At 43.5% G+C, this 25,333-nt stretch overlaps 2 protein-coding genes across 2 annotated transcripts in view; one reads left to right on the top strand and one right to left on the bottom strand.

The window, feature by feature from the left end:
* The window catches only part of slc17a5 (solute carrier family 17 member 5), a 583,343-nt gene that overhangs the window by 337,923 nt on the left and 220,087 nt on the right, over nt 1–25,333 (bottom strand). The window lies entirely within an intron of this gene.
* kcnq5a (potassium voltage-gated channel, KQT-like subfamily, member 5a) overlaps nt 11,573–25,333 on the top strand; it is a gene marked incomplete at both ends in the record, with an annotated part of 134,675 nt that continues 120,914 nt past the window's right edge. Inside the window, one exon of the mRNA XM_084153340.1 lies at nt 11,573–11,910. Coding sequence (XP_084009466.1) covers nt 11,573–11,910 — 338 coding nt within the window. The remainder of the gene's footprint in view (nt 11,911–25,333) is intronic.

Here is a 25,333-nt window from a genome sequence, read left to right as displayed (position 1 = left end):
TTGATTCTTAAAGAATACTTCTGTTAGCTTCCAAACATACTTATGTTAGCTTTTAAAACGATCATTTTGATATTATGGATGGTCAGTCCTTCGATCCATTGCTCTGTCTATGAATTTGAGAGTGGTTACATTCCTCCAGTCCCATCCCTCAGCTGTCTACCCAAACAGTGGCGGGGTGTTTTCTTTATTGTTGTTTTAACTGCAGATTGCCCCTTTAAGGACTAAGATATTGAAAGCACTTTCTATAATTAATTGAGTGAGCATGTACTTTCTACTTAAAACATATATTAATAGAATTGTTTAAAAAAACAATTGTTTTGCCCAACATTTAGAGCAGAGTATTTGAGGGTATTTTAAAATACTTTGTAATACAATTTGGTAGAGTATTTGGTTTTACAAGTAGGCATTCAAATACTTCAAATGTAAGTATTTGTTTTGAGCTGTGTATTTGAAAATACTAAAATGCATGGAAATAAGTATTTTCAAATACAAGTACTTGTATGCAGTTGTATTTATACCTAGGTCTGATGCAGGAGTGGACAATCCTCCTCCTGGAGAGATACCTTCCTGCCTTACTGCAGGATTTTGTTCCAGTCTCAAACTAAGACACACGTTTTTACTAATCAGTTGCCACTCAGGAACTTAATTAGCTGTATCAAGGTGGGTTAGTACTGGAGCAAGCGCGTGCACACAGGAGGTCCCGTGAAAAGAACGTGCCCCCCTATGGAAACCAAATGCCCGTCCAACTGATTCGTTCTGGTGCCGGCCCTGTATCTTTGTGTGTTTGTTCATGTGCGTTCATGTGTGTCTGCTTGAGCACTAACCATGTCTTGTTCTCTGTTCTTAAAGTATGAGGTCCTATAGTCTGGTCGTCCTGCTCATCCCTGAGGAAGGTATGTATTTGTTTGTGTGTCTGTGTGTGTACAGAAGCACCCCTGCCTATACGCAGACTGTGCCGAACAAAACAAAAAAACTAACATGTATTTATAGTTTGAGAACTCAGTCGGGGTCTCAACTTAGTGATAGTGCATCAGTAGTTTTCTACTTATGTCAGTCACTGACGGTCACTCAATTAGCCCATGTTAGCTAAAACATATTCTATTGCTAGATAAGGTAGTCTAGCTAGCTATCTAAACCTTGTAGTAATCATCACCAAAATACTGACTGTCCAGGGGCCCTGACCTCCAGGGGCCCCACACTGAATTTTTTAGTCACTCTCACTCAGATATCATATGAATATGGAATAAGTCATGGCAAAATGTGTAGAATTGCCGGATATTATTTTTGAAACTGCAAAATGCACTTTCAGCCCATGGCAAAATGTGTAGAGTTCCAGAATCACTCAAATGTTTTGCACGTGAGGTGCCCCCCTAACCAAATCTCGCTTAGAGCCCCCAAAAGTCTAGGGGCGGCTCTCTCTCTCTGTGTGTGTGTGTGTGTGTGTATGTTTGTGTATGTCCAGCTAAATAACAGGCAATCTCCAATCTATCTATAATCTGACAGGTCTTCTCAGTCACTCTGTGGAGAATGTGTCTGAGGATGATGAGGGTAGATCCTTTTTTTTTATTGGCACCCTATTATTATTCTTCACACATCAAAATCTACAAATAAATGGTTAATTGACCACAAATCAACATTTTGCAATGGCCATCTCAGTTTCCGAACTTGAACCCCATTTAAACCTCTGGTTTAAAAAAAATTAATGTATGCACTCATGACTGTAAGTCGCTTTGGATAAAAGCGTCTGCTAAATGGCATATTATATTATTATTATTATAAGAAGGCAGTCCGTAAGCGCAGACCGAAGGATATCGATCTGGAAAGATTCTGTATGGAGGAATGTTCAAAATGGTCCCTCCCAATGGGTTCTGCAATCTCATAACACATTCTAGGAAAAGGCTAAGTGCCGTTATACTCACAAGGGGAGAGTGCACAAAGTATTGAAAACAGTGGCGCCAAAACAATGAACACATCTTCTTTAGATGTTTTTTTTATCACCTGTTAAACTAAATATTTTTTCTGAGCAATTGTATTAGAATAAAATAATATAATTTTAAATAAAATAAATGTTGAGCATACAATATACTGAACTAAAATATAAAAGTAACATGTTGAGTGTTGGTCCCATGTTTTATGAGCTGAAATAAAAGATCCCAGAAATGTTGTGCACAAATCTGTTTACATCCCTATTAGTGAGCATTTCTCCATTGCCAAGATAATTCATCCACCTAACAGGTGTGGCATATGAAGAAGCTGATTAAACAGCATGATCATTACACAGGTGCACCTTGTGCTGGGGACAATAAAAAGGCCCCTCTAAAATGTGCATTTTAGTCACACAACACAATGCCACAGATGTCTCAAGTTTTTAGTGTGCAATTGGCATGCTAACTGCAGGAATGTCCACCAGAGCTGTTGCCAGAGAATTGAATGTTCATTGCTCTACCATAAGCCGCCTCCAACGTCGTTTTAGATCATTTGGCAGTATGTCCAACCGTTCTCATAACCGCAGACCACGCCAGCCCAGGACCTCCACATAAGGCTTCTTCACCTGCGGGATCGTCTGAGACCAGCCACACGGACAGCTGATGAAACTGTGGGTTTGCACAACCGAAGAATTTCTGCACAAACTGTCAGAAACCTTCTCAGGGAAGCTCATCTGCGTGCTCGTCATCCTCACCAGGGTCTTGACCTGACTGCAGTTCGGCGTCGTAACTTACTTCAGTGGGCAAATTATCACCTTCGATGGCCACTGGCACACTGGAGAAGTGTGCTCTTCACTGGTGAATCCCGGTTTCAACTGTACCGGGCAGATGGCAGAGAGCGTGTATGGTGTTGTGTGGGCGAGTGGTTTGCTGATGTCAACAGAGTGCCCCATGGTGGCGGTGGGGTTATGGCAGGACTGCTCAACCCTGTTCCTGGAGAGCTACCGTCCTGTAGGTTTTTGCGCCAACCCTAATCTAGCATACCTGATTCTAATAATTAGCAGATTGATAAAATGAATCAGGTTAGTAACACCTGGGGTTGGAGCAAAAACATATAGGAGGGTAGCTCTCCATGAACAGGGTTGGGCAACCCTGGGTTATGGTATAGGCTGGCATAAGCTAGAGACAATGAACATAATTGCATTTTATCAATGGCAATTTGAATGCACAGAGAAACCGTGACGAGATCCTGAGGCCCATTGTCGTGACAAGATCCTGAGGCCGATTGTTGTGTCATTCATCAGCTGCCATCACCTCATGTTTCAGCATGATAATGCACGGCCCCATGTCGCAAGGATCTGTACACAATTCCTGCAAGCTGAACATTTCCCAGTTCTTCCATGGCCTGCATACTCAACAGACATGTCACCCATTGAGCATGTTTGGGATGCTCTGGATTGACATGTACGACAGCGTGTTCCAGTTCCCTCCAATATCCAGCAACTTCGTACAGCCATTGAAGAGGAGTGGGACAACATTCCACAAGCCACAATCAACAGCCTGATCAACTCTATGCGAAGGAGATGTGTCGCGCTGCATGAGGCAAATGGTGGTGACATCAGATACTGACTGGTTTTCTGATCCACTCTCCTGCCTTTTTTTTAAAGGTATCTGTGACCAACAGATGCATATCTGTATTCCCAGTCATGTGAAGTCCATAGATTAGGGCCTAATGAATTTATTTCAATAGACTGACTTCCTTACATGAACTGTAACTCAGTAAAATCTTTGAAATTGTTGCATGTTGTCTTTATATATCTTTGCATGTTGTCTCAATATGATTTGTCAATTTTATAATAAAAAAATAATATATGTATATCTGACCATTTTATAAATGGTATATGCGTGATATGATAGGATTTGTCAAACCCGCTCCCCCGTTGCACCAAGATGAATGATTTTGACCACTAAAGTTTTGCTTCACTACACGCTCCACTGCTTTGATTGTTGTACTATTAGCTACAAACCACAAGTGTCTATCAAGATAAAAAGAAAATTCAAGGAACTTATAGTTGCATGTCATTTGTGGCATGCATGATCATGATACATTTCACTTCCCCTGTGAGAAAAATAAGCACGGGCTGACTTGGCTTTGCTGTACCGCAGCCAAAGCCTGCCAGCACCTACCTACCAAAGGTTGCACCGTGTCCATTACATTAGAGAAGCGCAGGTCAGCTATCTTTTAGTAGTTATCCAAATTACCGGAGCTTCACGTTATTCTTTCTAACTACAGTGCATTCGGAAAGTATTCAGAACCCTTGACTTTTTTTTAACATTGCAGCCTTATTCTAAAATTGATGAAATCGTTTTTTCCCCCTCATCAATCTACACACAATACCCCATAATGACAAGGCAAAAACAGGTTTTTAGACATTTTTGCACATTTATTTAAAAACTGAAATATTACATTTACATAAGTATTCAGACCCTTTACTCAGTACTTTGTTGAAGCACCTTTGGCAGCGATTACAGCCTTGAGTCTTCTCGGGTATGACGCTACAAGCTTGGCACACCTGTATTTTGGGAGTTTCTCACATTTTTCTCTGCAGATCCTCTCAAGCTCTGTCAGGTTGGATGGGGAGCGTCGCTGCACAGCTGTTTTCAGGTCTCTCCAGAGATGTTCGCTTGGGTTCAAGTCCAGGCTCTGGCTGGGCCACACAAGGACATTCAGAGACTTGTCCCGAAGTCACTCCTGCGTTGTCTTGGATGAGTGCTTAGGGTCGTTGTCCTGTTGGAAGGTGAATCTTCACCCCAGTCTGAAGTCCTGAGCGCTCTGGAGCAGGTTTTCATCAAGGATCTCTCTGTACTTTGTTCCATTCATCTTTCCCTCGATCCTGACTAGTCTCCCAGTCCCTGCCGCTGAAAAACATCCCCACAGCATGATGCTGCCACCACCATGCTTCACCGTAGGGATGGTGCAAGGTTTCCTCCAGACGTGATACTTGGCATTCAGGCCAAAGAGTTCAATCTTGGTTTCATCAGACCAGAAAATCTTGTTTCTCATGGTCGGAGAGTCCTTTAGGTGCTTTTTGGCCAACTCCAAGTGGGCTGTCATGTGCATTTTACTGAGGAGCGGCTCCCGTCTGGCCACTCTACCATTAGGGCCTGATTGGTGGAGTGCTGCAGAGAAGGTTGTCCTTCTGGAAGGTTCTCCCATCTCCACAGATGAACTCTGGAGCACTGTCAGAATGACCATCGGGTTCTTGTTCACCTCCCTGACCAAGGCCCTTCTCCCCCGATTGCTCAGTTTGGCCGGGAAGCCAGCTCTAGGAAGAGTCTTGGTGGTTCCAAACTTATTTCATTTAAGAGTGATGGAGGCCACTGTGTTCTTGGGGACCTTCAATGCTGCAGAATTTTTTTGGTACCCTTCCCCAGATCTGTGCCTTGACACAATCCTGTCTCGGTGCTCTACAGACAATCCCTTCGACATGGCCTGGTTCTCACTCTGACATGGATTGTCAACTGTGTGACCTTATATAGACAGGTGTGTGCCTTTCCAAATCATATCCAATCAATTGAATTTACCACAGGTGGACTCCAATCAAGTTGTAGAAACATCTCAAGGATGATCAATGGAAACAGGATGCACCTGAGCTCAATTTAGAGTCTCATAGGAAAGGGTCTGAATACTTATGTAAATGTGATATTTATGTTTTTTATTTGTAATACATTTGCAAAAATGTATAAAAACCTGTTTTTGCTTTGTCATTATGTGGTATTGTGTGTAGATTGATGAGGGGGAAAATGATTTAATCAATTTTAGAATAAGGCTGTAATGTAACAAAATGTGGAAAAAGGGGTCTGAAAACTTTCCAAATGCACTGCATTTCTATGGCGGATTTGCGGCCATAATTTATGGAAAATGCCAAAACTTTGGAAATAACAATACATACAATACAAATCCATCTCCAGAACTAGCTATAGAGAACTAGCTATTCTTTTGAATACGGTGTAGTAAAACCCCCCGAGCAAAAACAGATAACATTAGCTAGCTAGATAAGGTTAGCATGCTAGCTAGCTACACTGACAGTGCCCATTTGTTGATGTTTATCAACTCCACGTGGAAATTCCCTCACCCAATTCTTGAATATGTATAAGTAGCCTAAGTCATTCTTCGGAGAGGGAACCTAATCATGCATTTCCTATCTAGGACAGGAAATTACGTCCTCTGTGGCGGGGGGTCATTTAATCATAATTCAGGGTTCCTTAACTGGAGGCCCGCGGGCCTAATATGGCACGCAGGTGGTTTCATTTGGTCCCCAAAGTTTTTTTTTTACATTTAAGAAATCTGTTCCCAACTATTCCCATGCATAATAGAGAGACGTGATCGTATACAAATGTAAGCAAGGCTTGAAATTATGATGTTTTAGTCAAACATTATATATGTTTGGGCTTCTTGCGGTGAATTTGCAGTCTACAAATTATTTGTAATTATATCTAATTTACATAAGTATTCACACCCCTGAGTCAATACATGTTAGAATCACCTTTGGCAGCGATTACAGCTGTGAGTCTTTCTGGGTAAGTCTCTAAGAGCTTTGCACACCTGGATTGTACAATATTTGCACATTATTCTTTTAAAAATGATTCAAGCTCTGTCAAGTTGGTTGTTGATCATTACTAGACAGCCATTTTACATTTTAGTCATTTAGCAGACGCTCTTATCCAGAGTGACTTACAGGTAGTGAGTGCATAAAAGCCGATTTAAGTAAACTAACTAGGCCACTCAGGAACATTCAATGTCGTCTTGGTAAGCAACTCCAGTGTATATTTGGCCTTGTGTTTTAGGTTATTGTCCTGCTGAAAGGTGAATTTGTCTTCCAGTGTCTGTTACAAAGCAGACTGAATCAGGTTTTCCTCTAGAATTTTGCCTGTGTTTAGCTCTATTCTGTTGATTTTTATCCTAAAAAAACTCCCTAGTCCTTGCCGATGACAAGCATAACCATAACATGATGCAGCCACCAGCATGTTTGAAAATATGAAGAGTGGTACTCAGTGATGCATTGTGCTGGATTTGCCCCAAACATAATGCTTTTGTATTCAGGACATAAAGTTAATTTCTTAGCCACATTTTTTACAGTTTTACTTTAGTGCCTTATTGCAAACAGGATGAATGTTTTGGAATATTTTTTATTCTGTACAGGCTTCCTTCTTTTCACTCTGTCATTTAGGTTAGTGTTGTGAAGTAACTATAATGTTGTTGATCCATCTTCAGTTTTCTCCTATCACAGCCATTAAACTCTGTAACTGTTTTAAAGTCACCATTGGCCTCATAATGAAATCCCTGAGCGGTTTCCTTCCTCTCCAGCAACTGAGTTAGGACGGACGCCTGCTTCTTTGTAGTGACTGGGTCTATTGATACACAATCCAAAGTACAATTAATAACTTCACCATGCTCATAGGGATATTCACTGTCTGCTTTTTTATTTTTACCCATCTACCAATAGGTGCCCTTCTTTGCGAGGTATTGGAAAACCTCTCCGGTCTTTGTGGTTGAATCTGTGTTAGAAATTCACTGCTCTACTGTGGGACCTTACAGATATGTACAGATATGAGGTAGTCATTAAAAAATAATGTTAAACCCTATTATTACACAAAGAGTGAGTCCATGCAACTTATTATGTGACTTGTTAAGCAAATGTTTACTCCTGAACTTAATTTAGGCTTGCCATAACAAAGGGGTTGAATACTTATTGACTCAAGACATTTCAGCTTTTCATTTTTTATGAATTTGTAAAAAAACCTCAAAACATAATTACACTTTGACATTATGGGGTATTGTGTGTAGGCCAGTGACACAAAATCTAAATGTTGTATCAATTTTAAATTCAGCCTGTAATACATCAAAATGTGGAAAAGGTCAAGGGGTGTGAATGCTTTCTGAAGGCACTGTAGTACAACCTACAAAAGAGCAAATGTAAACCAGGGAAAAAAGACACTACCCTCCCCTGTGCCCAACAGCTGGTGAGAAGGTAATCAATCTCCTTGCCTGGCACAACATTCTGCTATGTTTCAAAATCACCACCACTGTGGTGTAAAAAAAATAATCTTTACTATAAAAGGAATATGATTTATAACCGGTATCTAGCAAATATGCTAAGGAGCATTTCAAGTCTGGAGCTCATCTCCCGCTAGCATCCACTGCTAAAGTTTTAAGACTCATTTCTCATGGGGCCCTGCCTTGATCCCGATAGCCATGTAATCTCCTCAGTATTTTTATGACGCATTATGGGGGCGCTTGTCTGGCCTCACGGTATGCCTCATGGTAGTGCCATGCTCCGGCAGCTCCGAAAAAATACGGCACGGGACGAAGAGAAGCCTAAACATTCCATAAACCAAACTGGGCTCTCACTGGTCTCAGTCTCTCTTTCTCTCTCTCCCTATCTATCTCTCTCCCTCTGTCTGTAGTAAGTTTGCTCTCTCTCTCTTTCGCTCTCACTTTTTCACTCTCTTTTCCTCCCCCCCCTCTCTCTCTCTCTTTCTTTCTCTCTCACTCTCTATGTAGGCCTAGTCTTTTAGCTATGTTAGACTCCCCATATACTGTGTTATGCCCAATGGTTGAATGATTTGTACTGTTAGCAGTGTTTTCCAAACTGGTGGATCATCTAATTCATTTTGTAGAACCATTGGTTTTATTAAACAGTATAAAAGGAGATGAGTTGCTGATAAATCCCACAAGGCTATATGACTGACAATTGAGAGGAGTTAATGTATGCCTGTATGCTTAGATTATCTGCTTTGAAGGGAGAACCGCAGGCTAAGGTGCAAGTTTAATGACCTCCATTGCTGCTTCATGAGTGGATTTACCCATTTAATCACTCTTACCCCTTGAATCCTTCCATGATTATATTGACTATTGTAACAGTAGAGCCAAAGTGAAATGTGGACTTACTTTCATGCCGTAATAACCATACAAAAATACAGACAACCCAGACGTGTGATGTCAACCTGTCACCACTAGAGGGGGTACTTTTATTGTGATTCACGATACTAAAAGGACAGTTAGTGGTCCCGCTAGGACCGCTCCCGAACGAGAGGTTCAGTCGCAACAGTGTTGTAGAGAGTATGGTTCCTAGGCTGTGCAAATTGCCTTCGGATAGTAGTTTCACAGATGCTTGTGGTCTTACTGATATTGGGGAACAGGATGATGGCTTCTGCACTGCTGAGAGAGGCAGGGGATTTGGCTCAGTAATGGCCTACTAGTAACTTCTGAAAGACATGATCTTCGTGGACACCCAGTCCATTAAGCTCCCTCATCCGACATAAACACAGTAAATGCATGTATGCTCACACACAGACACACACACACTCACACACACACACACAGTCACTTGCTGTGCTCCTCTAGCCAAGTCTCCTCTCAAACCCACTGTATTTCTTAATCTGGTGTTTTATACACTCTCATAAGGATGTCACTGTATTTGAATGTGTGCATTTAATTTATTCCGCTGCGAAGGCCTAATAGTCTACAATATAACGTGTTTCACTTGGGATCACGTGGGCGGAGAAGCCCTGTTGCCTATGAATTGCGTTTTGAGGAGCGTGTGACTTGCAGTCATAAACGCAAAAATATCAAATAAATGTAAATAAACGAAACAAGTACAGATAATCATATTTGAAACGAAAACAAACGAAAAAGGAAACCAGACCAACAACACTTTGGGCACGGATGAATCTCGTTGTAATTGTCAATGCCCATATTCAGGCTACAAGAGAGTCCGACAATCTGGGATACCTTGAGTAGGAGGAAGGACGGTGCTGAACTGGACCTACCCGAGGTGCATGTCCTCTTCTTTTGACACGAGTTATTTGCTCCTAGATGTAATCTAAACTTTGTTTTGAATGAACTCTTACTAATCTTATTTGTGTTCACCATCATTTCAAATGGAAGCTTGGGGAGTGAGACCCGGAACAAAAGTAACACTTTCAGGCTTTTGCTTATGATGAAAATATTATTTGAGTTATTATTCATAATATTATTATGATTTGAAAATGATATTTGGATTATGATAATACAATGAATTAACAACAAATATTTCCATTTGATCTTTTAGGCATGTCATATTGACATGGCCTATTTTAAATTAGTATGAATTGGACATTGTTTTTTTGATTTTTTGTTATTATTTTAGTTGTACTTCTAAACTTGTTCATTATTTTCCATAGAATGCATAGCCCCTTGTTGATCATCCCTTACTTAATTGGAGCCCAATCCACAGGTGCCCCTTGATATTTTTGATACGTTTGCAGGCAGAGGCTTCATGCCAATAGGGGGCACAGGGGAAAGTGGCCCATCAGATTTGTCCTGTAATTTTTTAAAATAATAATATTGTCATATATATTTTTGTTGTTGTTTCTCTGTAGGCCTAATACTACTAGCCACTTAGCAATTTTATGAAGTTGGCTTTAGCTAGCCCAGATAGGTTCCCAATCTCCCAACCTAATAACTAGCTACCAAGAAGCCATTTCAGGCTATCAATCAAGTTAGAGTAGCTAGCTTGTCTATCTATCTTAGCTGGCAAGGTACCATACTTTAGAAAAGCAAGTGATAACTAAATGTACGCCTACTTAATAAGACTCAAATTCCTTTACATAAAAATTAAGCATAATTATTATGGCTCTAGATTGCAGGAAAAAGCTGTTTCAGGTGTTTGAAAAATGCAAAATCCCCCCCCCCCCCCATATGGACTACTTCCCAGCCATCCTCACATACTTTGAGCCCACTCAGATTTTTGGGGAGCACGACGTCCCTGCTTACAGTGAGGTCGCAGTGGGTGATTATATTGAGGCAGCATTTCAGAATACAGATTATTAACTCATCCTGAATAGGTTTTCCTCAGCACCACACGTGTCTGCCCCTTGATCTGCTGAAGCCTGACATCGATTCCCGGGTAGCCATGGGCTTGTTGCTGCTCTCTAATTCCATATACTTGGTTTTCGAGTGATTAAATATTCTAGACAACTGCTGTGCCATGATTGAAGACGCGCGCACTGAAGAGCCAAACTAAGCGCCACTTTGGAAAGCAAGCTTGCACCGGGTTCAGAAACATCGAGCTTCTTGTCTGTCTGTGCAAATCCTGAGCCGCGTGGATATTACATCTCGAAGTCAGAGAAAGAGAGAAAGGGAGGGAGGGTGGGAGGAAGGAAGCATGAGTGAGTAAGTGAGTGAGTAAGTGAGTGAGTGAGTGAGTGAGTGAGTGAGTGAGTGAGTGAGTGAGTGAGTGAGTGAGTGAGTGAGTGAGTGTCGGGTGATTCCCTCCCCTCGCCAAATATCTGTCCGGGAGACGTTGACACTCCTTCATAACCCCGCTCTTCCCGCGCCTCACGCAGATGCCCAAAGCGCCGTGGGCATAGAAGTCTCCAAACCCCAGAATTCTACTTACTTCACCGAACCCCAGTAGATGAGAGCATAAAATAGCCTAATGTTAATTATAGTTATTTAAATTAATTCATTAATATAGCCTTATAGTTTTCTTTCCAACACCTTAGTTTGCCTTTCCAAGAGACCTCTTTGTGCAAACTCTTTTATACTCTATGTGCACGTCCCCGGGACTTACTGCACATCCCCAGTCGGTGTTGCTGATGCCATGCCCCGCAACCACAGTGGCGATGAGGCCGGTACTGGGCTCTGGATGAAAACCTCTCCAGGGCGTCGGGCTCAGAACTATAGGTTGAAAGATGTGGAGTCTGGACGGAGGATGATGAACAACACTGTTCGAGTCGGAGACGGGATGCTTTCGCCGGACGCTGCAGGTGCAGGGGGCGCGGAGAGGCGAAAGGGCGCCCGGTTGAGTTTGCTCGGGAAGCCGCTCATCTACAGCGCGCAGAGCGGGCGCAGGAACGCGCACTACCGGCGTCTCCAGAATTACCTATATAATGTACTGGAGAGACCCAGGGCATGGGCGTTCATCTACCACGCCTTCGTGTGAGTATACGAACTGTTATCATGTAGGCCTCGTGTAAACAGATTTAAACAGTAATTTAATGGTAGGCTACTTCACCAGTCACCTGTTGCTGGGAATTCTTCCAGCGCACAGAGCTACAGAGGGGGAAAGGGAATGATTAGAGGTTTTGTGCAAGTGAAGTAAGTATACACACAAAAAAACGTGGGTTCCTCAAGGGAAGGGTGATGGTTCTTTACCGCTCAAGAAAGGGTTATTTCCTCTTTAAGTGATAATACAAATTTAGGGGCAGCAGCTCATATGTAATATTTTGGGGAGTGGTTTGTTCACAGCTCTTTTTGTGCAACCATGAGTGAGAGTGTCATTCCAGTTGATCTAATCTGTTGTATTATGCTACATTACATGTTATATATGACTATGAACAGTGAAGGTGTCTTGTGAAAGACTCACATATGGCCTTGTGTCTATTGAGAACGTTTGACTGAGTCAGTAGTTCTCAATTCTCTCCTCAGGGACCCCCAGCCATTCCAGAGCTAGCACACCTGATTCAACTTAATAAACACAATGATAAAACCTATGGAATTTTAACTATATACTACAAATAACATTTAAGAGTTAAAGGTTCTTTATAGAACCATTCTCCATAATGGTTCTATAAAGAACCATAAAAAAGTGTTGAATATAGCCCCAAAAAGGGTTGTAACCATTGCAGAACCCTTTTTTGGTGCTATATAGAACCTTTTTTTAATGGTACCGTAGGAAAAGGCTTTTTATAGCACAATAAAGTTTCCATTTAGAACCTTATGAGCATGGTTCTTTATAGAACCTTAAAAAAAGGTTCCATATTGAACCATGTGAACCATATAAATCATATTGGTGTGTGTGTGTGCGTGTGTGTGTGTGTGTGTGTGTGTCCAAGTGCCTTGTCTAGATTGTTTCCTTGTAACAGCTGGATGCTGCTGTTGTAGAAAATACGTTTCTGGATAGAACCAAAAAGGGTTCTATTGCTTACTTCATATATGGCACCCCTAAAGGTTCTATATAGAACCCTTTTGTAGGGTTCTTTGATCAGAACCCCAGGGGTTATTCTTCACTGAACCAAAATTGGTTCCATATAGAACCCTTGGTTTCCATATAAGGATCTATATGGAACCAATTTCGGTTCTATATAGATCCATATCCCTTTACACTCCTACCCATAATTGGGTTGAAAATGGCAGATTTGGGCTCTAATAAGCGCCTAAATTGGAACGGCTGTACAGTAACATGCTATACATGACGTCCGAGCTCAGTCTCTGTACTTCACAGCGCTGTATGGGTTTTGACTGACAGCCGTTCTGAACTTCAGCAACTTTACATTTACATTTACATTTTAGTCATTTAGCAGACGCTCTTATCCAGAGCGACTTACAGGAGCAATTAGGGTTAAGTGCCTTGCTCAAGGGCACATTTACGTCATTTAGCAGACGCTCTTATCCAGAGCGACTCACCAATTGGTGCGTTCACCCTATAGCCAGTGGGATAATCACTTTACAATTATTATTTTTTTTGGGGGGGGGGGTAGAAGGATTACTTTATCCTATCCCAGGTATTCCTTAAAGAGGTGGGGTTTCAAATGTCTCCGGAAGGTGGTGAGTGACTCCGCTGTCCTGGCGTCGTGAGGGAGCTTGTTCCACCATTGGGGTGCCAGAGCAGCGAACAGTTTTGACTGGGCTGAGCGGGAACTATGCTTGCGCAGAGGAAGGGGAGCCAGCAGGCCAGAGGTGGATGAACGCAATGCCCTCGTTTGGGTGTAGGGACTGATCAGAGCCCGAAGGTACAGAGGTGCCGTTCCCCTCACTGCTCCATAGGCAAGCACCATGGTCTTGTAGCGGATGCGAGCTTCAACTGGAAGCCAGTGGAGTGTGCGGAGGAGGGGGGTGACGTGAGAGAACTTGGGAAGGTTGAACACCAGACGGGCTGCGGCATTCTGGATGAGTTGTAGGGGTTTAATGGCACAGGCAGGGAGGCCAGCCAACAGCGAGTTGCAGTAGTCCAGACGGGAGATGACAAGTGCCTGGATTAGGACCTGTGCCGCTTCCTGTGTAAGGCAGGGTCGTACTCTCCGAATGTTGTAGAGCATGAACCTGCAGGAGCGGGTCACCGCCTTGATGTTGGCGGAGAACGACAGGGTGTTGTCCAGGGTCACGCCTAGGCTCTTCGCACTCTGGGAGGAGGACACAGCGGAGTTGTCAACCGTGATGGCGAGATCATGGAACGGGCAGTCCTTCCCCGGGAGGAAGAGCAGCTCCGTCTTGCCAGGGTTCAGCTTGAGGTGGTGATCCGTCATCCATACTGATATGTCTGCCAGACATGCAGAGATGCGATTCGCCACCTGGTTATCAGAAGGGGGAAAGGAGAAGATTAGTTGTGTATCGTCAGCGTAGCAATGATAGGAGAGGCCATGTGAGGATATGACAGAGCCAAGTGACTTGGTGTATAGGGAGAAAAGGAGAGGGCCTAGAACTGAGCCCTGGGGGACACCAGTGGTGAGAGCACGTGGTGCGGAGACAGCTTCTCGCCACGCCACTTGGTAGGAGCGACCGGTCAGGTAGGACGCAATCCAGGAGTGAGCCGCGCCGGAGATGCCCAGCTCGGAGAGGGTGGAGAGGAGGATCTGATGGTTCACAGTATCAAAGGCAGCAGACAGGTCTAGAAGGACAAGAGCAGAGGAGAGAGAGTTAGCTTTAGCAGTGCGGAGAGCCTCCGTGACACAGAGAAGAGCAGTCTCAGTTGAATGACCAGTCCTGAAACCTGACTGGTTTGGATCAAGAAGGTCATTCTGAGAGAGATAGCAAGAGAGTTGGCTAAAGACGGCACGCTCAATAGTTTTGGAAAGAAAAGAAAGAAGGGATACTGGTCTGTAGTTGTTGACATCAGTGGGATCGAGTGTTGGTTTTTTGAGAAGGGGAGCAACTCTCGCTCTCTTGAAGACGGAAGGGACATGGCCAGCGGTCAAGGATGAGTTGATCAGCGAGGTGAGGTAGGGGAGAAGGTCACCGGAGATGGTCTGGAGAAGAGAGGAGGGGATGGGGTCAAGCGGGCAGGTTGTTGGGCGGCCTGCAGTCACAAGTCGCAGGATTTTATCTGGAGAGAGAGGGGAGAAAGAAGTCAAAGCATAGGGTAGGGCAGTGTGAGTAGGACCAGCAGTGTCATTAGACTTAACAAACGAGGATCGAATGTCGTCAACCTTCTTTTCAAAGTGGTTGACGAAGTCATCCACAGAGAGAGAGGAGGGGGGGGCGGGGGGGAGGGGGGAGGATTCAGGAGGGAGGAAAATGTGGCAAAGAGCTTCCTAGGGTTAGAGGCAGATGCTTGGAATTTAGAGTGGTAGAAAGTGGCCTTAGCAGCAGAAACAGATGAAGAAAATGTAGAGAGGAGGGAGTGAAAAGATGCCAGGTCGGCAGGGAGTTTAGTTTTCTTCCATTTCCGCTCCGCTGCCCGGAGCTCTGTTCTGTGAGCTCGCAATGAGTCATCAAGCCACGGAGCTGGAGGGGAGGACCGAGCCGGCCGGGAGGATAGGGGACACAGAGAGTCAAAGGATGCAGAAAGGGAGGAGAGGAGGGTTGAGGAGGCAGAATCAGGAGATTGGAGGGAGAAGGATTGAGCAGAGGGAAGAGATGATAGGATGGAAGAGGAGAGAGTAGTGGGAGAGAGAGAGCGAAGGTTGCGGCGGCGCATTACCATCTGTGTAGGGGCAGAGTGAGTAGTGTGGGAGGAGAGCGAGAGAGAAAAGGAAACAAAGTAGTGGTCGGAGACATGGAGGGGAGTTGCAGTGAGATTAGTAGAAGAGCAGCATCTGGTAAAGATGAGGTCAAGCGTATTGCCTGCCTTGTGAGTAGGGGGGGATGGTGAGAGGGTGAGGTCAAAAGAGGAGAGAAGTGGAAAGAAGGAGGCAGAGAGAAATGAGTCAAATGTGGACATAGGGAGGTTGAAATCCCCCAAAACTGTGAGGGGTGAGCCATCCTCAGGAAAGGAACTTATCAAGGCGTCAAGCTCATTGATGAACTCTCCAAGGGAACCTGGAGGGCGATAGATGACAAGGATATTAAGCTTAAATGGGCTAGTGACTGTGACAGCATGGAATTCAAATGAGGAGATAGACAGATGGGTTAGGGGAAAAATTGAGAATGTCCACTTGGGAGAGATGAGGATTCCTGTGCCACCACCCCTCTGACCAGATGCTCTCGGGGTATGCGAGAACACATGGTCAGACGAGGAGAGAGCAGTAGGAGTAGCAGTGTTTTCAGTGGTAATCCATGTTTCCGTCAGCGCCAGGAAGTCGAGGGACTGGAGATTAGCATAGGCTGGGATGAAGTCAGCTTTGTTGGCAGCAGAACGGCAGTTCCAGAGGCTGCCTGAGACCTGGAACTCCAGGTGTGGGGTGCGTGCAGGGACCACCAGGTTAGAGAGGCAGCAGCCACGCGGTGTGGGGCGTTTGTGTAGCCTGTGCAGAGAGGAGAGAACAGGGATAGGCAGAGGCATAGTTGACAGGCTGTAGCAAATGGCTACAATAATGCAGAGGAGATCGGAATGAAATTAACTAAACATCGGGAGAGTAGAGAGCAGGGCCTCCCTCACCAAAAACTTCTACTTCTAACAACTATAATTGTTTCACTGAACCACCCGAACAAAAACTCTACCAACTTCCACCTTTAGAAATCAGAATTGTTGTGAACCACAGCGGTTCAATGTTTAAAGGAATAGACTCAACCCACTTTATTCAGCTAGCTAACTATGACACCATAGCTAACTAGCATGCTAGCATCCAAAAACACACAGTTTAGCACCAACACTTGCATCCAAAAACACACAGTTTAGCGCCAACACTTGGTCACAACAAACCACCAATAGTGTGTTAACACACTAAGCAGATAATTAGTGTCCGTGTCTGTTGGCTAGCTAGCAATGGCCACTGTGTTGACCTTGTTTGAAGAACGGCTAGCTAGCTAGCTTCGTGCTACCCCCGGCACCGCCGAACAACAATGCCAACCCACAGTAACTAACCACAACAGCCCACGATGCCTAGCTATGACGCCATAGCTAACTAGCATGCTAGCATCCAATAACACACAGTTTAGCACCAATACTTGGTTACAACAAACCACCAAGAGTGTGTTAACACACTGAACAGATAATTCATGTCCGTGTCTAGTTTCTTTCGTAACGCAGCAAAAATTAAACGTTGGTTAGCTAGCACATTAACATTGGAAACAACTCTCCACCGTTGCACTAAACAGATAATTACCAATAAACGTTACCAGTAGCTACCCGCTAGCTAGCTAGCATACCAAGAGTGTGTTAACACACAAAACAGATAATTCATGTCCGTGTCAAGTTCCTTTCATAACGCAGCAAAAAAAAAATAAACGTTGGCTAGCTAGCACATTAGCTAGCACATTAACATTGGAAACCACTCTCCACCATTGCACTAAACAGATAATAACCAATAAACGTTACCAGTAGCTACCCGCTAGCTAGCTAGCCTCGTGCTTCGCCGGGCTCCGCCGTAACAATACTTAAACAATACGTAAACAATACTTACCTACAATAATTGCCTACGGAAACCTACAATAACTACTAAATAAACTACCTACCTACCTACCTACGATCTAAATACATGGTTTAAGCTTTACTCAACACCATATGAGAAGCCAAGCTTACCTCCTGCTAGAGAAAAACACAACCACAACCTCTCCCGACGAAGTCAGCACGCGGATGACAAGAAGTAGCCCCCATCCCTCCTGGTAATTGGGCAGCTTTTGCACATTTTTTGTTGTCTGAGTGAGGGAAATGCAGTAAATTAAGATGACTCAGTGTGTTTTGAAAGATGAGACTTTGAGGATTATAATAAATACTGCTTTGATGTCATACAAGCAAGCCAAACACTGTGAGTCCAAATGTGCACTTCACACCTCCAAATCCTAAAACTCATGTCATATACATTGTCAACGTTTATGATCACTATGTTTGATGTACATTTACAAGATTACATGTCGTCATACCCTGGGTTGTTCTGAACAGAATGAGCCTATGTTTGTTTATTGTGAAGAAAATGTGCCTCTTCACACGCACCTGAATGCACTGATGACTCCTTTCTATACGCACCGAAATTACGATCTGTTTCTCTGAATTGTCCTGTGAAAGTCTAACACTGTAAGATCGTACTTTATAACTTGGCTAGTCATGTTGGCAATAGAACAAGCTTTCAAATCATGCCCACCTGACCCAGATTCCGATATATAACGGACCTTTTTGGATTGCATAAACAACAACAGTAGCTGTGTGCAGGGTTGTGTTGCAAACTAAACAACTACAAGTGTGCTTGCTCTAGGTCCTCAACAGCACAGCTAGAAGAGCAACAAGCAGTTCCTTCTTTGAGCCATAAAAGTGCATTGAAATGACTTAGGAACTGTGCACACTTTGGAGAGGTGTGTGGCCACTTGGAGACACCAGTTAGTCCTCTCACTCAAACCCTTGTCATTTTTTGTATTTTGCTGCACCTACCCCACATTTTCCAGGAATAGTCTGATCATGTTACTGAATGTATCCAGAGTATTTTCTGATTTTGTTATCAACAAATACGGTGAAAAGTACAGTAAATGTAAAATGCACAGAAAATCAACAGTGTAATGTTTGGATTCAGTCTTGTGTCAGGTGAACTGTTGTGTACAGTTCGGGTTGAGACATCCTACTTTCTGTTATCGGACTCCTTCAGTCAAAGTTAGAGATCAAATTTCTCATCATGGGATCCGAAACATTAAAATACACTAATACAATTACATTAAAATTGCACCTACGTATATGTTGTCAATTATTTAAGATGACATTTAGAGATAACTAAATGAAGCTGGTTTGATGTCTTGCTGGCATGTGTTGTACTTTATGTTGTCTACTGTACTTGGCATTTTGTACAGACACACTGTCCACAGGGGACGGATTGTCTGTACATACCGGTACATTATTGCCTTAGTGCTTGGTGGCCTGTGTGCACCTTTAGGGAAAAAGTATTGAGAGTATCTCAGCTTCCTAACACAAAGTAAGGTGTTTCGCAGTCTTTTGTAGTTTATGGTTAGTTGACAACATTGGCGAGCATGTTGTAACTATTCACACAGACATATACACATTATCCATGCACAAGTCCACGCATATACAAACACACAGACACACACAGACACACACAGACACACAGACACACAGACACACACACACACACACACACACACACACACACACACACACACACACACACACACACACACACACACACACATGCACACACACGCACACACATGCACACACACACACACATTTGTGCTGAATTTTGGATTAATAGAAGTTAAAACAATCTCCTAACAGTCTCCTAACAGTACAGTTGCTTCATGGCCATGGTGTGGAGTGTAGGGAGGAGTGTGAAGGAGGAAATGGAGCTGTCAGGTTGGGTAAGATGGGGGACGCATAGGGGCTGTGAAGCATGATGTTGAAGTTTTATTTGTTCAGGCGGGACAGCAGGGTCACCGGGGTTAAGTCCTTAAATCTGCCCTGACCATAGCTACAGATTGTATGCCAGATAATGTGATATAACTAAATATATTTGGTGTCCGTTACTGGCTGTTACAGGAAAGCCCCATGTTTTGTACCGCACAAGGAGGTTCCTTGCCATCTTTGCAGGGAACATCTAGCATTTCTCAGAAAACAAGTCGTTTCTATGCGATGCGGCCACAGCCACGTGCAGAAGTAGATGACAGCGCATCACACAGTGCGACCAAAACAAAGATACAACACATGGATTTAATATCTTTCTGAGTTTTCACTGTTTTTTTGTAGAACCACCTGCAACTGGAAACAGACATTTGTAAGATACCTTTTTTTACTGAATCGAGAACTAATAAAGTATTGCCAAGAACAGGTTAGTAAAAAAATCTATGGCTACGGTTTGTATGGGGCTTTCCTGTAACGCCCAGTAATGGACACCAAAAATCTTTCGTTATATCACATTATCTGGCGTACAATCTGTAGCTACCCTGACCACAACGCACATACAGTATAATACGTACAAATACTTACTGTACACGTACAAACACACAGCCACCCATTTGTTTGTTTTTACAGAAATTGTTGAGTCATGCTTGCATCAAAAACCAAGGTTCTTTAGGATCCCAAACCCACAGACACAGGCAAGAGGCAGACAGTCAGTTTATGGTTGTTCCAAGATGGCGTAGCAGTGTGGTCGTGTACTCTGTTGAGTGTCCGTGTAAATAGCCTGTTTTTTTCTTTTTTTTGCCTTTTGTTCTATATATTTCCCTATCACACTTTTCATCCTTCTACTAAATATACTTTCCTGCAACCCGCCTCACTCAATGTGGAATGGATTCTATTATTTACTTACCTTTTATCTAGAATCTCCAGTTGAAACTAGCTAGCCAGCTAACTAGCTACTTGCTATTAGCCACCATTAGCGGTTTTCACCCAGAACATCTGATTTTCTGCCGGAATAACTGAATCACTAGACCAGGGGTGTCAAACTCATTTTAGCTCAGGGGCCACATGGAGGAAAATCTATTCCCAAGTGGGCCGGACCGGAAAAATCATGGTATATATAACTTAAAAACAACAACTTCAGATTGTTTTCTTTGTTTTAATACGATCAACATACAACATAAAGCTGGAGCCTGAGGACAGTGTGTCCAAAATAGTACAAGCACAACATCACTATTAATCATAAAACACGTCAAGTTTATTTGAAAATTCTAAAGAAAAAGAACACACAAACACACAATGCCTCAGTGATTAACAGAACTGTTTCACAGATCACAGAACTATATCAGGGTGTCATTTCTCAGGCAGAAATGTAGATAAAAATAATGAAATCCTGTTCCCCAAACAAGTGCAAGAACCACAGAGTCAAGAATAGGTTAAATATACAAATAAAATAAAAACAATTAAAAACAATAGCACATCAACATAAAAACATATAAACATAAAGCTGGAGCCTGAGGACAGTGTCCAAAAGCACAACATCACTATTAATCATAAAACACCTCAAGTTATTTGAAAGTTCTGAGGACAAAGAACACACAAACACACAATGCCTCAGTGATTAACAGAACTGTTTCACAGATCACAGAACTATATCAGGGTGTCATTTCTCAGGCAGAAATGTAGATAAAAATAATGAAATCCTGTTCCCCAAACAAGTGCAAGAACCACAGAGTCAAGAATAGGTTAAATATACAAATAAAATAAAATCAATTAAAAACAATAGCACATCAACATAAAAACATATAAACATAAAGCTGGAGCCTGAGGACAGTGTCCAAAAGCACAACATCACTATTAATCATAAAACACCTCAAGTTATTTGAAAGTTCTGAGGACAAAGAACACACAAACACACAATGCCTCAGTGATTCACAGAAGTATATCACAGATCACAGAATTATATCAGGGTGTCATTTCTCAGGCAGAAATGTAGATAAAAATAATGAAATCCTGTTCCCCAAACAAGTGCAAGAACCACAGAGTCAAGAATAGGTTAAATATACAAATAAAATAAAATCAATTAAAAACAATAGCACATCAACATAAAATCATATAAACATAAATCTGAAAGCGTTGCTCAAACTCCCGTAACAGTCCTGGTATTTTATCTTTGAACCGCTTCATGTCTGCCACATGTTGGGTCGCGCACACATTTTTCAGACAGGGGAAGTGAGCTGCATCACCACCGGCAAGTTGCGTCACCCACAATGACAGCTTCAACTTGAAAGAACGTATGCTGTCATAATACTGCGTGACAACTTTGTTGCGCCCTTGCAGCTGTTTGTTCAAGTTATTCAGGTGCTCTGTAACATCCACCATAAATGCAAGGTCCGGCATCCATTCTGCGGAATGAAATTCTAACACTGGTTTGCCCTTTTCTTCCATGAACTGTTCAATTTCTTCTCGTAAATCAAAGAAACGCCTCAGCACAGCACCTCGGCTTAACCATCTTACCTCAGTGTGGTATGGCAGGCCATAGATGTGGTCTTTCTCTCTGAGAAGGCTGTCAAACTGACGGTGATTCAGGCTTCTGGATCGGATGAAATTAACAGTTTGGATGACCACCTTCATGACGTTATCCATCTTTAATGACTTGCAACACAAAGCCTCCTGGTGCAAAATACAGTGAAAAGTCAAAAAATCACGTCCTCCATTTGCAGATTGCACTTTCTCTCTGAACTTTGTCACAATGCCTGCTTTTTTCCCGATCATTGAGGGCGCACCATCTGTAGCCAGGCTGACAGCGCGGGACCAGTCCACTCAGACCCTGTCCAGCGCGCCGACGAGTGCGGTAAAAATATCAGCTGCTGTCGTTGTATCTGTCATCGGCACCAACTCCACGAACTCCTCGGTGACGGTCAATGTGTCATCAACTCCGCGGATGAAAAAATGGCCAGTTGTGCAACATCTGTAATGTCCGTGCTTTCATCAATTGCAACCGAAAACGCAATAAATGACTTTACTTTTTGCTTCAACTGGCTGTCCAAATCCACTGAAAGATCGGAAATCCTGTCTGCAACTGTGTTTCTTGTCAGGCTGATATTTGCAAAAGCCTGCCGCTTTTCAGGGCACACAATCTCCGCTGCCTTCATCATGCATGTTTTTACAAATTCACCCTCACTAAATGGTTTTGAAGCCACTGCGATTTCATTAGCAATGAGGTAGCTAGCTTTCACTGCAGCGTCACTGATGTCTCGGCTGTGAGTAAACACAGACTGCTGTTTCTTCAGACCCGCCAACAGTTCATTCACCTTCTCTCATCTCCGCTGTCCTTGAAAGTTGTCATATTTGTCGGCATGAAGACTCACATAGTGGCGACGAAGGTTATATTCTTTCAGCACTGCAACATGCTCTGAACACACCAAACATACAGCTTTCCCATTCAATTCCGTGATTAAATAGGATGACCATTTTTCTTGGAACACTCTGCACTCTGCGTCCACTTTTCTCTTTTTTGACAGAGACATATTGGGGCAATGAGGGTGCCAAAGCACATAATGTTAAAAGTAGAAGCCGTAATAAATATCGCGGGCAAAACAAAGTAGCTCATTGGCTGCACGTGCTTGACCTACTTGCTCTGCCCCGGTATAAACAGTTTGCTTGCTTAACACAATTGCTATTGCGCCATCCAGTGGACGCAATTGGAACAGCAGTTTATTTATTGAAAAATTGCAGCGCATTTTTATACTTTACAAATTATTATTATTATTATTATTATTATTATTATTATTATTATTTTTTTATCATCTCGCGGGCCGGATTAAACCCGTTTGCGGGCCTGATCCGGCCCCCGGGCCGTACGTTTGACACCCCTGCACTAGACCTTAACACCGGATCGCAACCAGCTAGCCGCAACCGAATGGATGTTGCTGTTGGCTAATTACCACTGCAAGCACCGAAGCAAGCACCAGTTAGCCTTGAGCTAGCCTCGAGCCAGGCCCATATCCCGGCTATCTACCTCTCTGTCTACCGGATGGGAGTAGCCAGCTAACTAGCTACATGCTATTAACCACTGTTAGCAGTTTTTTTCACCATTGTCTGTGGCCTGCACTACCTACCAGCCAGCTCTAGCCTGGACTATTATTGGCCAGTCTGCACAGCGCGTTATCGACCCAGAACATATCGGATTTTCTGCCGGAATCACTGAATCACTGGACCTTTAACACCGGATCATCGCAACTAGCTAGCTGCAACCGAATGGATGTTGTGGTTGGCTAATCAGCCTTGAGCTAGCCTCGAGTCAGGCCCATCTCCCGGCTATCTACCTCTCTGTCAACCGGACGGGACCTCCTAGTGTTGACACAGAGCCCCGCTGATCCATCACGACTGGTCTGCCGACGTAATCGTCTGTGGTTTCAACAGGCTTCCCATTGTGACGACCACGAAGATCCATCTGCTAGCCCCGGCCCATTAGCAAACGCAATTCAACAGCTGTGCTTCCTGATCGCTTGTGCTGTAGCACCAATTCGAACTGCTCTCGGACTTACATTGCTGTTCACTGGACCTTATGATCACTCAGTTGCACAGCTGATGCCTGCTGGACTGTTCCTTTACACGGTACCCTGTCCTGTTTCATCTGTTTAGCCTCAGCCCAAACTTTCATCGCCATTACCAGTTGTTGTCTTAGCTCTCTCGAATAACACCTGTGATTGCTTTATGCCTCTCTCCCATGTCAATATGCCTTGCCTATTACTGTTCCAGTTAGTTCTTATTATACAATTTCACTGTAGAGCCCCAAGTCCCTCTCAAACTAACTCAAATAGCTCTTTTGTTCCACCCCCCATACACGCGGAGACCGGCTCAATCGGTGCCTCCAGTGATGCTATCTATTTCATTGTTACCCAACGCTTAGGTTTATCTCCACTGTACTCATATCCTTCCATATCCTTGTCTGTACATAATGCCCTGAATCTATTCTACAACGCCCGGAAATCTGCCCCTTTTATTCTCTGTACCCAACGCACTAGAAGACCAGTTCTTAAAGCCTTTAGCCGTATCCTTATTCTAGTCCTCCTCTGTTCCTCTGGTGATGTAGAGGTTAACCCAGGCCCTACAGTCCCCAGTATCACTCCTAATCCCCAGGCACTATCATTTGTTGACTTCTGTAACCGTAAAAGCCTTGGGTTTTTGCATGTTAACATCAGCAGCCTCCTTCCTAAGTTTGAGTTATTCACTGCGTTAGCACACTCCGCCAACTCTGATGATCTAGCAGTGTCTGAATCCTGGCTTAGGAAGGCCACCAAAAATTCAGAAATGTCCATCCCCAACTACAACATTTTCCATCTAGATAGAACTGCCAAAGGGGGTGGAGTTGCAATCTACTGTAGAGATCATACTATCATACTATCCAGGTCTGTGCCCAAACAGTTTGAGCTCCTACTTCTAAAAAAATCCACCTTTCCAGAAATAAGTCTCTCACTGTTGCCGCTTGCTACAGACCCCCCTCAGCCCCCAGCTGTGCCCTGGTCACCATATGTGAATTGATTGCCCCCCATCTATCCTCAGAGTTCGTACTGCTTGGTGACCTAAACTGTGATGTGCTTAACACCCCGGCCATCCTACAATCCAAACTAGATGCCCTCAATCTCACACAAATTATCAAGGAACCTACCAGGTACAACCCTAAATCTGTAAATATGGGCACCCTCATAGATATCATCCTGACTAACTTACCCTCTAAATACACCTCCGCTGTCTTCAACCAGGATCTCAGCGATCACTGCCTTATTGCCTGCGTCCGTAATGGGTCCGCGGTCAAATGACCACCCCTCATCACTGTCAAACGCTCCCTAAAACACTTTAGCGAGCAGGCCTTCCTAATTGACCTGGCCCAGGTATCCTGGATGGATATCGATCTCATTCCGT

The sequence above is a fragment of the Coregonus lavaretus genome, assembly GCF_964263955.1.
Source record: "Coregonus lavaretus genome assembly, chromosome: 36".
Classification (NCBI taxonomy): Eukaryota; Metazoa; Chordata; class Actinopteri; order Salmoniformes; family Salmonidae; genus Coregonus; species Coregonus lavaretus.
Note: the sequence above shows the minus strand (reverse complement) of the source record. Positions and strands in the feature narration are given on the sequence as shown.